The sequence below is a fragment of the Dendropsophus ebraccatus genome, chromosome 6 (assembly GCF_027789765.1).
Source record: "Dendropsophus ebraccatus isolate aDenEbr1 chromosome 6, aDenEbr1.pat, whole genome shotgun sequence".
NCBI classification, from domain to species: Eukaryota; Metazoa; Chordata; class Amphibia; order Anura; family Hylidae; genus Dendropsophus; species Dendropsophus ebraccatus.
Window position 1 is genome coordinate 110091728 of NC_091459.1, and position 13872 is coordinate 110105599.

The 13872-nt window shown below is 39.7% G+C and overlaps 1 protein-coding gene across 1 annotated transcript in view; it reads left to right on the top strand.

The window, feature by feature from the left end:
- Positions 1–13663, top strand: part of LOC138795913 (saxiphilin-like) — a 51809-nt gene extending 38146 nt beyond the window's left edge. Inside the window, exon 17 of the mRNA XM_069975642.1 lies at positions 12378–13663. Within this exon, the coding sequence (XP_069831743.1) occupies positions 12378–12418 (41 nt within the window). The 3' untranslated portion in view covers positions 12419–13663. The remainder of the gene's footprint in view (positions 1–12377) is intronic.
- The last annotated feature ends 209 nt before the right edge of the window (positions 13664–13872 follow it).

A 13872-nucleotide genomic window follows, 5' to 3' on the forward strand; every position in this document is an offset into this window, starting at 1 on the left:
CGCCACATCGCATAACACTGTGCGGTCAAAGGGGAAGACTAATAAGATAGGAACGTATGAGTTTACGCTCACCTGGTGTGGTTGTGATGAGCCACAACCACTATGAAGTGCATCAATGGAAACAGACAGGAGGTCGCTGCAGGGAACTCTCAAACGCAAACACAAGGTGTGCGTAATAAATGCCAAAGTCCAAGAAAAAAGGAGATATTGTCCCAGCGCAGACCATATATAGTATAACTGATTTATTGGTAAATAGATAAATCCATGGGTAACGCGTTTCGAGAGTACATAGCTCCCTTTATCAAACCACCAGGATAATGAAGGTAATACACAAACCTGAGGTCCATATATACCCCAACATATATACAACACCTGCCCACAATTGTGTCGAAACAAAAGTCCAAAACAGAATCACAATTTAAATCAAAAACACACCATACCGTTACATATAATACAGGTATAACATCCAACGTTTAGCGTAACTTGAAATCCACATGGTCTTACCCTGCGCTCACTCATGGCGTCTCCTCAGAGCTCAGCGTCGGTCGAGGACCTTTGCGCATGCGTACTTCGATTCAAGGTTCCTAAGCAACCATAGACGCTCCAGGTCCTGTATGTACTAGTTATGGGAGACGCTACAGGTCCTGTATGTGATAGTCGTAGGGGACTATATATTCTCACCACATTAAGTTTATATTAGGGTGGAAATCCTACTATGTAGCGGTCAGTAGTGAAAAGAGAGATAGATCTCTTTCTATATCCTCATATATTAGTAACGACTCTATCAATATCGGTAACAATGAGTCGATGAGCAACTACACATGTATCTAAATAAATATATAAATATATAGATATATAGCTGCAATTACAAAGCATATATAAAAAATTAATTAATTAAAAAATGTGGTATATGTAGATGAAAAAGATTGATGCAGAAAAAACCGCTCCACATCTAATTTATAAATCTAATTCATGGTGACACTATAAAAATCGCAATAAAAGAACACAATAAAAAATCACAATAGAGATAGAGTAACTCAATTCTCTATTTATGTCTGTTATTATATATTGCTCTCAATGGCCTCATTCAGACCCCAGGGTATAAGTGACGAGATCTTGTATATCCAATACATTTCTCTACGTCTGAGTGTAGCGAAGCGATTATTGTGCCCCGGGGGAATATGTTCTATAGGCGCAATGGAGAACTTCTTAAAAGACCCATCCTGGCAAATACTGGCGTGGCGTGACACGCTGTGTTTATCAAATTTATTTATGACATTGGATCTATGTTTATTCAATCTAGTGCGCAGGCTCATCTGTGTTCTCCCCACATATTGTAACCCACATGGACACTCTAATAAATATATAACATATGAAGTAGCGCAATTCATGAAATGATTAATCGCAAAGGTCTCACCAGTGGTATTACTTTTAAATTCATGAAAATTGTGTTTAATACTCAAGCAACATTTACATCGTGCGTTGTTGCATCTATAGCTGCCATATGGTTTTGAGCCTAGTTCAGACTTAGTGAGTGGATTGACAACTCTTAATTTACTCGGGGCAATGAGATTTCTGAGAGTTCTAGCTCTCCTATAAGTAATGCCAGGATTTTGTGGGAGGGCGTCCCTCAGATATGGATCGTTCTGTAGTACATGCCAGTGTTTGGAAAGAATTTTTCTAATATTTCTGGCCGAATGATTAAAAGTAGTAATGAAATTATTTTTAAAATCATTTTTAGAAACATTTTTAGAAACGACTCCATTCCTTATTGTTCGGGTATGGTTCTCTTTCACTATTAGACAGGTGTCCTGGCTAAGATCCAAAGCTGCCCGATATGCACTATTAATGACTCGTGTTGGATAGTGTTTTTCTTTAAAACGTTTGGTCATAACCCTGCTTTGGATTTTGTAATCCTTAACCTCAGTACAATTTCGTCTTAATCGTTTAAATTGTCCAAAGGGGACCGTAGTCTTCCACTTTTTATAGTGTGAACTCCTAAAATCTAAAAGGCTATTGCAATCTACCTTCTTAAAATAGGTTTTTGTGTAAACAGTATCATCATTAACACATAAAATCAAATCTAAATATTCAATGCTGGATTCTGAAAATGTAAATGTAAACCTCAGCCCCCAGTCATTCGTGTTTAGATATTGCACAAAGTCCATCAAACTATCCTTACTACCATTCCATATAAATATCAAGTCATCGATGTAGCGTTTGTACATGACAATGTTATCAGACCACTTATTGGGCATCTGTATATATGTCTTTTCAAATTCACCCATGTAGATGTTCGCAAAACTGGGTGCGAAACGCGTGCCCATCGCGGTCCCTCGGCTCTGTATAAAAAACTGTCCATTAAAATTAAATACATTATGTTTTAAAATGAATTTGATGCTATTTAAGATAAAATTTCTTTGTTTCCTTGACATAGATCGATCCTCCATGATGTGTTGTTCTACCGCTAAAACTCCTCTATCATGTGGGATGTTGCTATACAGGGCCGCTACATCCAATGTCACCCATAAATACGTGGGTTGCCATGCAATATTTTTCAAATGATTAATCAGGCTGGCTGAATCCCGCAAATATGAATCTAATTTAAAAACATATTTTTGTAATAGCACATCAATGTATTGTGAAAGGTTGCTTGTTAATGAATTAATGCCAGCAATAATCGGACGACCCGGGGGGTTATATGTGTCTTTATGTAGTTTAGGAAGATGATAAAAAATGGGAGTGGTGGGGTTTAAAATCTTAATAAAATCCTTCTCTTTTTTGGATAAGATGCCCTCCATATATGCATCATCAACTAGTTCATAAAAATCACTAACAAAATCTGGTGTAGTGTCCTTTTGGAGGGGTATGTAATAATCACGGTCAGACAGGATACGACCAGCCTCCTTAACATAATCCGTCCTGTCTTGCACAACAACCCCTCCTCCCTTGTCAGCTCCACGTATAACTATACTATCATTAGTTGCCAGATTCTGCATAGCTATCCTCTCCGCTCTCGTGAGATTGTAATTATTAACCCTATAGGAATTAATAGATTTAAAATCTGTGGCCACAAGAGAGAAAAAAGTGTCAATGTTGTGACCCCTTGAATGTAGGGGATAAAAGGTAGATTTGGGTTTAAGATCTGTATGGATGATGGGAGGCTCATCTACATCACCAACACATGATGTTAATATTGAATTATCGACAGGGCGGATTCCATCAGTTGTCTCCAAACTCCCTTTCATAGCAAAATGTCTGGTAAGTGTGAGTTTTCTAATGAAGTTGTTTAAATCTATGAACAAATTAAATTCATTAATCTTATCAGTGGGACAAAATGATAACCCTTTTTCCAAAAGGCTAGTATCTGCTTTTGTGAGGGGATAGGAAGAGAGGTTATATATTTTTATTTGGTCTGTTTGTTCCTTTTTGAATTTGGCGATATCTTTGTTTTTACCTCTCTTTCCTCCCCTAGTTCCTCGTTTGGATCTGTGCTTGTATTGGTGGCTTTCCTTTTTATTCCCATCGGACTGAAGTACTCTGTTAACTTTGCCCGATGTGGTACCGATTGTTCTTTGACATGGTAGGTGGCCATCGGTGAGATGGCCACCGGCAGGTCTAAAAAAGAAGGGTCCTGCATGCTGTTATCCACGGAGGGGGGTCTAGGAGTGTTGCCCAGTGAGGATGGTGCAGCACCAGATGTAGAGTGGCCCATCTCTATAACAGTGCATGGAGTATTGCATATAGTGATTAACGAATCATTTAATGGGCTGGAACCATTGATGGATTCTGCACTACCTATGGATCTCTCATGATCCTGACTATTCTGAATGGATGGAAATAGAGTAGGAGGTAGAGCTAAGGATGACAGCTGTTTGGCATCAGCAAAGACTTCATCATAATTACTTGTAGAGTATACTCTAGATTTATTGTGAGGTGGTGGTACGGTGGGGGTATGTTTCCGATAGGATGGTTTATTATTCTTAAAAGTATGTCCATGGGAGTGACGATGTGTATTATAGCTAGATCTACGATTGTTACCAGTGGTATGGTGATTGTGAGTCTGTTTGGTCGTCCACTTGGTGTTTCTGAAAGTCCTACTCGGTTGTCCATGCTCCCTGTGTGGGGGCTTAGGGGTATGTGGTTTAGAAACGGGGGTACTGGGGTGCTGTTTGGCTGTCCGATGGCTAGGTGGTGCGGACTGTCTGGGTGGTGTAGAGTTCAAGTCAGGTACAGGTCTATTTCTATCCCTATCACCATGATCTTTTAGCCAAAATTTAACGTTATCATTGTTATAATCATCCCGATCCCGTCTAAGTTTATTCCCCTTTTTCTCCATAATCTCTTTTTCAACATTAAAGATTTTGGCTGATAGTTGCCTTTCAAATCTCACAAAATCACGGTGTGCTCTATATTTTTCCAAATCACATAGTATACCATTTACTTTCACACTGAATTCATTAGCTAAATTTGCTCTTTTGTTGGCAAGACGAACTATAAGGCCCTTAGCACATTCATGTAAGTAATCCTCCCAGTCTTTTTTAAAAACCTCATCATTATCAAAGGATGCTCCACATCGGGATCGTAGTCCTCTGGGAATAATGTTCTCTACGAGGTAGATATTCAAAAAACGTTGATCTATGTCATGCCTTACTTCATCTTTCATATATGACTCCAATCTCAAAAACATTTTCCATAAATCACTGGAGGAAATATCAATATCAGTTTGTGGATCACTGCACTCTAAAGTGTGTGTATCATCTGATCCTTCATCAGTGCCACGTGTATAAAATAACATGAGGTCATCTCTATTGGTTCTCCGGTTATAGTAGTACTCCATAGTGCCGCTTCTGAGTCGCTTCTATGCCCCCAAATCTCACAAAGCTGTATGTGTGGACTTGTTACTCCGTCTCAACCAGTGAGACACGGATAATTCTAGCAAATAGGAAACAAAAAACACAGGGCAGAGCGCCACATCGCATAACACTGTGCGGTCAAAGGGGAAGACTAATAAGATAGGAACGTATGAGTTTACGCTCACCTGGTGTGGTTGTGATGAGCCACAACCACTATGAAGTGCATCAATGGAAACAGACAGGAGGTCGCTGCAGGGAACTCTCAAACGCAAACACAAGGTGTGCGTAATAAATGCCAAAGTCCAAGAAAAAAGGTGTGTTTTTGATTTAAATTGTGATTCTGTTTTGGACTTTTGTTTCGACACAATTGTGGGCAGGTGTTGTATATATGTTGGGGTATATATGGACCTCAGGTTTGTGTATTACCTTCATTATCCTGGTGGTTTGATAAAGGGAGCTATGTACTCTCGAAACGCGTTACCCATGGATTTATCTATTTACCAATAAATCAGTTATACTATATATGGTCTGCGCGGGGACAATATCTCCTTTTTTCTTGGACTTTGGCATTTATTACGCACACCTTGTGTTTGCGTTTGAGAGTTCCCTGCAGCGACCTCCTGTCTGTTTCCATTGATGCACTTCATAGTGGTTGTGGCTCATCACAACCACACCAGGTGAGCGTAAACTCATACGTTCCTATCTTATTAGTCTTCCCCTTTGACCGCACAGTGTTATGCGATGTGGCGCTCTGCCCTGTGTTTTTTGTTTCCTATTTGCTAGAATTATCCGTGTCTCACTGGTTGAGACGGAGTAACAAGTCCACACATACAGCTTTGTGAGATTTGGGGGCATAGAAGCGACTCAGAAGCGGCACTATGGAGTACTACTATAACCGGAGAACCAATAGAGATGACCTCATGTTATTTTATACACGTGGCACTGATGAAGGATCAGATGATACACACACTTTAGAGTGCAGTGATCCACAAACTGATATTGATATTTCCTCCAGTGATTTATGGAAAATGTTTTTGAGATTGGAGTCATATATGAAAGATGAAGTAAGGCATGACATAGATCAACGTTTTTTGAATATCTACCTCGTAGAGAACATTATTCCCAGAGGACTACGATCCCGATGTGGAGCATCCTTTGATAATGATGAGGTTTTTAAAAAAGACTGGGAGGATTACTTACATGAATGTGCTAAGGGCCTTATAGTTCGTCTTGCCAACAAAAGAGCAAATTTAGCTAATGAATTCAGTGTGAAAGTAAATGGTATACTATGTGATTTGGAAAAATATAGAGCACACCGTGATTTTGTGAGATTTGAAAGGCAACTATCAGCCAAAATCTTTAATGTTGAAAAAGAGATTATGGAGAAAAAGGGGAATAAACTTAGACGGGATCGGGATGATTATAACAATGATAACGTTAAATTTTGGCTAAAAGATCATGGTGATAGGGATAGAAATAGACCTGTACCTGACTTGAACTCTACACCACCCAGACAGTCCGCACCACCTAGCCATCGGACAGCCAAACAGCACCCCAGTACCCCCGTTTCTAAACCACATACCCCTAAGCCCCCACACAGGGAGCATGGACAACCGAGTAGGACTTTCAGAAACACCAAGTGGACGACCAAACAGACTCACAATCACCATACCACTGGTAACAATCGTAGATCTAGCTATAATACACATCGTCACTCCCATGGACATACTTTTAAGAATAATAAACCATCCTATCGGAAACATACCCCCACCGTACCACCACCTCACAATAAATCTAGAGTATACTCTACAAGTAATTATGATGAAGTCTTTGCTGATGCCAAACAGCTGTCATCCTTAGCTCTACCTCCTACTCTATTTCCATCCATTCAGAATAGTCAGGATCATGAGAGATCCATAGGTAGTGCAGAATCCATCAATGGTTCCAGCCCATTAAATGATTCGTTAATCACTATATGCAATACTCCATGCACTGTTATAGAGATGGGCCACTCTACATCTGGTGCTGCACCATCCTCACTGGGCAACACTCCTAGACCCCCCTCCGTGGATAACAGCATGCAGGACCCTTCTTTTTTAGACCTGCCGGTGGCCATCTCACCGATGGCCACCTACCATGTCAAAGAACAATCGGTACCACATCGGGCAAAGTTAACAGAGTACTTCAGTCCGATGGGAATAAAAAGGAAAGCCACCAATACAAGCACAGATCCAAACGAGGAACTAGGGGAGGAAAGAGAGGTAAAAACAAAGATATCGCCAAATTCAAAAAGGAACAAACAGACCAAATAAAAATATATAACCTCTCTTCCTATCCCCTCACAAAAGCAGATACTAGCCTTTTGGAAAAAGGGTTATCATTTTGTCCCACTGATAAGATTAATGAATTTAATTTGTTCATAGATTTAAACAACTTCATTAGAAAACTCACACTTACCAGACATTTTGCTATGAAAGGGAGTTTGGAGACAACTGATGGAATCCGCCCTGTCGATAATTCAATATTAACATCATGTGTTGGTGATGTAGATGAGCCTCCCATCATCCATACAGATCTTAAACCCAAATCTACCTTTTATCCCCTACATTCAAGGGGTCACAACATTGACACTTTTTTCTCTCTTGTGGCCACAGATTTTAAATCTATTAATTCCTATAGGGTTAATAATTACAATCTCACGAGAGCGGAGAGGATAGCTATGCAGAATCTGGCAACTAATGATAGTATAGTTATACGTGGAGCTGACAAGGGAGGAGGGGTTGTTGTGCAAGACAGGACGGATTATGTTAAGGAGGCTGGTCGTATCCTGTCTGACCGTGATTATTACATACCCCTCCAAAAGGACACTACACCAGATTTTGTTAGTGATTTTTATGAACTAGTTGATGATGCATATATGGAGGGCATCTTATCCAAAAAAGAGAAGGATTTTATTAAGATTTTAAACCCCACCACTCCCATTTTTTATCATCTTCCTAAACTACATAAAGACACATATAACCCCCCGGGTCGTCCGATTATTGCTGGCATTAATTCATTAACAAGCAACCTTTCACAATACATTGATGTGCTATTACAAAAATATGTTTTTAAATTAGATTCATATTTGCGGGATTCAGCCAGCCTGATTAATCATTTGAAAAATATTGCATGGCAACCCACGTATTTATGGGTGACATTGGATGTAGCGGCCCTGTATAGCAACATCCCACATGATAGAGGAGTTTTAGCGGTAGAACAACACATCATGGAGGATCGATCTATGTCAAGGAAACAAAGAAATTTTATCTTAAATAGCATCAAATTCATTTTAAAACATAATGTATTTAATTTTAATGGACAGTTTTTTATACAGAGCCGAGGGACCGCGATGGGCACGCGTTTCGCACCCAGTTTTGCGAACATCTACATGGGTGAATTTGAAAAGACATATATACAGATGCCCAATAAGTGGTCTGATAACATTGTCATGTACAAACGCTACATCGATGACTTGATATTTATATGGAATGGTAGTAAGGATAGTTTGATGGACTTTGTGCAATATCTAAACACGAATGACTGGGGGCTGAGGTTTACATTTACATTTTCAGAATCCAGCATTGAATATTTAGATTTGATTTTATGTGTTAATGATGATACTGTTTACACAAAAACCTATTTTAAGAAGGTAGATTGCAATAGCCTTTTAGATTTTAGGAGTTCACACTATAAAAAGTGGAAGACTACGGTCCCCTTTGGACAATTTAAACGATTAAGACGAAATTGTACTGAGGTTAAGGATTACAAAATCCAAAGCAGGGTTATGACCAAACGTTTTAAAGAAAAACACTATCCAACACGAGTCATTAATAGTGCATATCGGGCAGCTTTGGATCTTAGCCAGGACACCTGTCTAATAGTGAAAGAGAACCATACCCGAACAATAAGGAATGGAGTCGTTTCTAAAAATGTTTCTAAAAATGATTTTAAAAATAATTTCATTACTACTTTTAATCATTCGGCCAGAAATATTAGAAAAATTCTTTCCAAACACTGGCATGTACTACAGAACGATCCATATCTGAAGGACGCCCTCCCACAAAATCCTGGCATTACTTATAGGAGAGCTAGAACTCTCAGAAATCTCATTGCCCCGAGTAAATTAAGAGTTGTCAATCCACTCACTAAGTCTGAACTAGGCTCAAAACCATATGGCAGCTATAGATGCAACAACGCACGATGTAAATGTTGCTTGAGTATTAAACACAATTTTCATGAATTTAAAAGTAATACCACTGGTGATACCTTTGCGATTAATCATTTCATGAATTGCGCTACTTCATATGTTATATATTTATTAGAGTGTCCATGTGGGTTACAATATGTGGGGAGAACACAGATGAGCCTGCGCACTAGATTGAATAAACATAGATCCAATGTCATAAATAAATTTGATAAACACAGCGTGTCACGCCACGCCAGTATTTGCCAGGATGGGTCTTTTAAGAAGTTCTCCATTGCGCCTATAGAACATATTCCCCCGGGGCACAATAATCGCTTCGCTACACTCAGACGTAGAGAAATGTATTGGATATACAAGATCTCGTCACTTATACCCTGGGGTCTGAATGAGGCCATTGAGAGCAATATATAATAACAGACATAAATAGAGAATTGAGTTACTCTATCTCTATTGTGATTTTTTATTGTGTTCTTTTATTGCGATTTTTATAGTGTCACCATGAATTAGATTTATAAATTAGATGTGGAGCGGTTTTTTCTGCATCAATCTTTTTCATCTACATATACCACATTTTTTAATTAATTAATTTTTTATATATGCTTTGTAATTGCAGCTATATATCTATATATTTATATATTTATTTAGATACATGTGTAGTTGCTCATCGACTCATTGTTACCGATATTGATAGAGTCGTTACTAATATATGAGGATATAGAAAGAGATCTATCTCTCTTTTCACTACTGACCGCTACATAGTAGGATTTCCACCCTAATATAAACTTAATGTGGTGAGAATATATAGTCCCCTACGACTATCACATACAGGACCTGTAGCGTCTCCCATAACTAGTACATACAGGACCTGGAGCGTCTATGGTTGCTTAGGAACCTTGAATCGAAGTACGCATGCGCAAAGGTCCTCGACCGACGCTGAGCTCTGAGGAGACGCCATGAGTGAGCGCAGGGTAAGACCATGTGGATTTCAAGTTACGCTAAACGTTGGATGTTATACCTGTATTATATGTAACGGTATGGTGTGTTTTTGATTTAAATTGTGATTCTGTTTTGGACTTTTGTTTCGACACAATTGTGGGCAGGTGTTGTATATATGTTGGGGTATATATGGACCTCAGGTTTGTGTATTACCTTCATTATCCTGGTGGTTTGATAAAGGGAGCTATGTACTCTCGAAACGCGTTACCCATGGATTTATCTATTTACCAATAAATCAGTTATACTATATATGGTCTGCGCGGGGACAATATCTCCTTTTTTCTTGGACTTCTCCTTTAAAGTGTCACTTTCAAGTCAAACATCTTATACATTAATCTGTAATAGCTTCCTTCTGTACTCACAAGGCTGTTTTCCTACCTTCCCCCTCACTTCTTATCTGTTCATTATCAGGCAATGCCGTCTACATTACAGAGGAGCAAAGTGGGTTTGCACTGCCCATTTTAACCTATGGAGGGGGGAGGGGCAGAGGGGGATGAGTAAGCAGGAAGAGCAGAGAAGCAGCCATTGCCCTGATAGACTTTGTGGCCACAGAAAACGCAGGAGTCATATGTTAGACTGCTCAGTGCTGGTACTTCTAAAGGCTTGCTATAGTAAAGTAGGAGTGCAAGTGTTTAGTGTGTATATAGTGTATAGGCATCAGCACAGAGGCTAGTCTGCATCCACACTGCAGCTGAGCATAGGAAAAGCAAACACAGGGAGGAAGTTTGCAGTGGGGTAACCAGGGGGAAAATTACATATACTAGTGATAGCATGGGCAGATATAGTCCTGATTCTCATATGCATACAAAGGACAGTATATCCTGAAAAGATTCAAGATTTTCTTTTTGTTTTATTATGTTTTTAACTACTCTGAACTATGTAGATGACATGAAAAAAAAAGTAATAGCTAATATTTTGCTATGATTAGGGATTAGTTTTTGTCTTTTAATGTCGTTTACAGAATACCTGTCATTGATATGTCATATGTTTATATAGGTCAGGGCCTGAGTGATCAGACCCTGACTGATCATGAGAACGAGCTGAAAAAGAGTGCGCTTAGTCACGTGTCTTGGGTGGACTCGAGCCGTCCTGGTCTCATAGACATACAGTAGGGAAAGTAGCATGCTCCTCTCCTTGTCTGTTCTGTTGATTTATTATGCACAAAATGACACAGTCAAAGTTATTTCAGGGCACCCATGCCTCCCTAGGAAGTTTAAGTGAAACTTTACTTTTTAGAGTAATTTTGTATCTTCATAGTGAATGACAATTTCTAAAAGTATAACTTATAAAAATATTTATACAATATGATCCATTTATAGATTTTACAGATGTAGCCTGTGTTAACTTGATCACAATGATGCATTTAACTCAACACTCTAATCGACTTAAAGAGGTAGTGCGGCGGTAAACAATTATTCACAGAATAACACACATTACAAAGTTATACAACTTTGTAATGTATGTTATGTCTGTGAATCGCCCCCTTCCCTGTGTCCCACCACCCCCACCCGTGTACCCGGAAGTGTGGTGCATTATACATACCTGATCCGTGTCGCGCCGTCCGCCATCTTGTGCCAGGACGTCATCTTCGGACAGCCGTCCGAAGAGCTTCGACTGTCCCTAGTGCCGGCCGCCCTCTGCAGCGTCACCAGATGCTCAGCCGCGATTGGCTGAGCACAGTTACGCTCAGCCAATCGCAGCTGAGCATCTGGTGACACTGCAGAGGGCGGCCGGCACTAGGGACAGTCGAAGCTCTTCGGACGGCTGTCCGAAGATGACGTCCTGGCACAAGATGGCGGACGGCGCGACACGGATCAGGTATGTATAATGCACCACACTTCCGGGTACACGGGCGGGGGTGGTAGGACACAGGGAAGGGGGAGATTCACAGACATAACATACATTACAAAGTTGTATAACTTTGTAATGTGTGTTATTCTGTGAATAATTGTTTACCACCGCACTACCCCTTTAACATACTTCCCTGACACAATTGTTGCATTCATCTTAGTGAGCTACATCAGTATCTGTAGTCCAGGTATAGCGAACCGTTGGCCCTCCAGCTGCAAAACTACAATTCCCTTTATGCCCGGACAGCCAAAGCTTTGGCTAGTCAGGCATGATGGGAATTGTAGCTTTGCAGCAGCTGGAGGGCAGAAGGTTCCCCATCCCTGCTGTACTCCAACAATGATATATCAGGAAGATTTTCACACTCCTAATAAAGCAGCAAGTAAGGTTTTACCTGACACTAATTTTTCTTTCTTTTGTTCTATCTATAGAATTGGCCTCTGCTTGTACCTTCCTTCATGGAGAAGACTAAGAAGAGAAGACTATGAGCTGCTACCATACTTATATTTTTGCTTTCACCCCTCCAGTTTATTCAATACACATCCCCTTACCAATGCTGTAGCATACAAATAGTGTATAAGATGTCTGCTGATCTAGTTTCAAAATTATTCTTATTGTTTGGGTTCTTTCTCATATTATGTGATCAAGAAAGTAATTTGCAGTATAACATGGCTGCTTTATATGCACTCTTTCAAGGACCGTTATGATTAGATATCTTGTACAAGTAACAATATATGTACTATATTTGCATATATCTGTGCTTCCAGTTTCCTGTTGCCAATCACACAAGAAGTGCATACATATCTTCACCGCTGCTGTGCCATCTGGCGTGTTGCTAAAAACGTTCTTTATCCTGAGCTGACAGTGTCACAGAGGTGGGTCTGTGACATTGTCAGCTCGTGCCTCGCTTTCTGGCTGCTGCAGTATTTTCAGGCCGCCTCCTCCGGCTGTCAATCATTTTTAAGAAACATGCCAGATCACACAGCAGCAGTGAAGATACGTATGCACAGCTTGTGTGATTGGCAAAGGGAAAACGGCAGCACAGATACACGCCATCATTTTTCCTTTAAGCAAATTTCTTAAGGTCATTAAAGGACTGAGTGGGTTACAGGACCAAGACAGATTATCACGCTTGCAGTTATTTAGTTTAGAAAAAAGACGTCTTAGGGGCGATCTGATCACAATGTACAAATATATGAATGGATAGTACAGAGATCTTTGTAGTGATCTTTTTACTCCTAGGACTGTAACAATGACAAGGGGGCATCCTCTACGTCTAGAGGAAAGTAGATTTCACCATCAGCACAGACGTGGATTCTTTACTGTAAGAGCGGTAAGACTGTGGAACTCTCTGCCACATGATACTGTCATGGCTGATACATAAAATAAGTTCAAGGGAGGCCTGGATGCTTTTCTTGAAAAATATAATATTACAGGTTATGGGCACTAGATTTCTGGTGATAGGACGCTGATCCAGGGAATTGTGCTGTTTGCTGTTAGAGTCAGGAAGGAACTTTTCTCCCTGTGATGGGGCAATTGTCATCTCTCTCATAAGGGTTTTGCCTTCAACACAGTAAGGTTTCTGTAGGTTTAACTTGATGGACTCTTGTCTTTTTTTCAATCTTATTATTTATGAAGCTAATACTGCAAAATCATTCCCAAATACAATGTATCATATAGTAATGATGCCATAATATTAGGTAAAATTGTGATAAAATGGTTGTTTTCTTTCTTGGTCCTTGTGAAATACTGAAATGTTGCTGCTGAAGCAATAGTTAAAATTAATGCACGGGCAGAGAAACCATCTGAGTAAATGAAGAGAGAAGTAGAACGTTTTACTCACACATAGCTCCTGTATATCTTCTCTAGTCCTAAATCCCTCTAATGTTTCTTTTGGCCAGGAGAACAAATACTTGTAAAAACTTC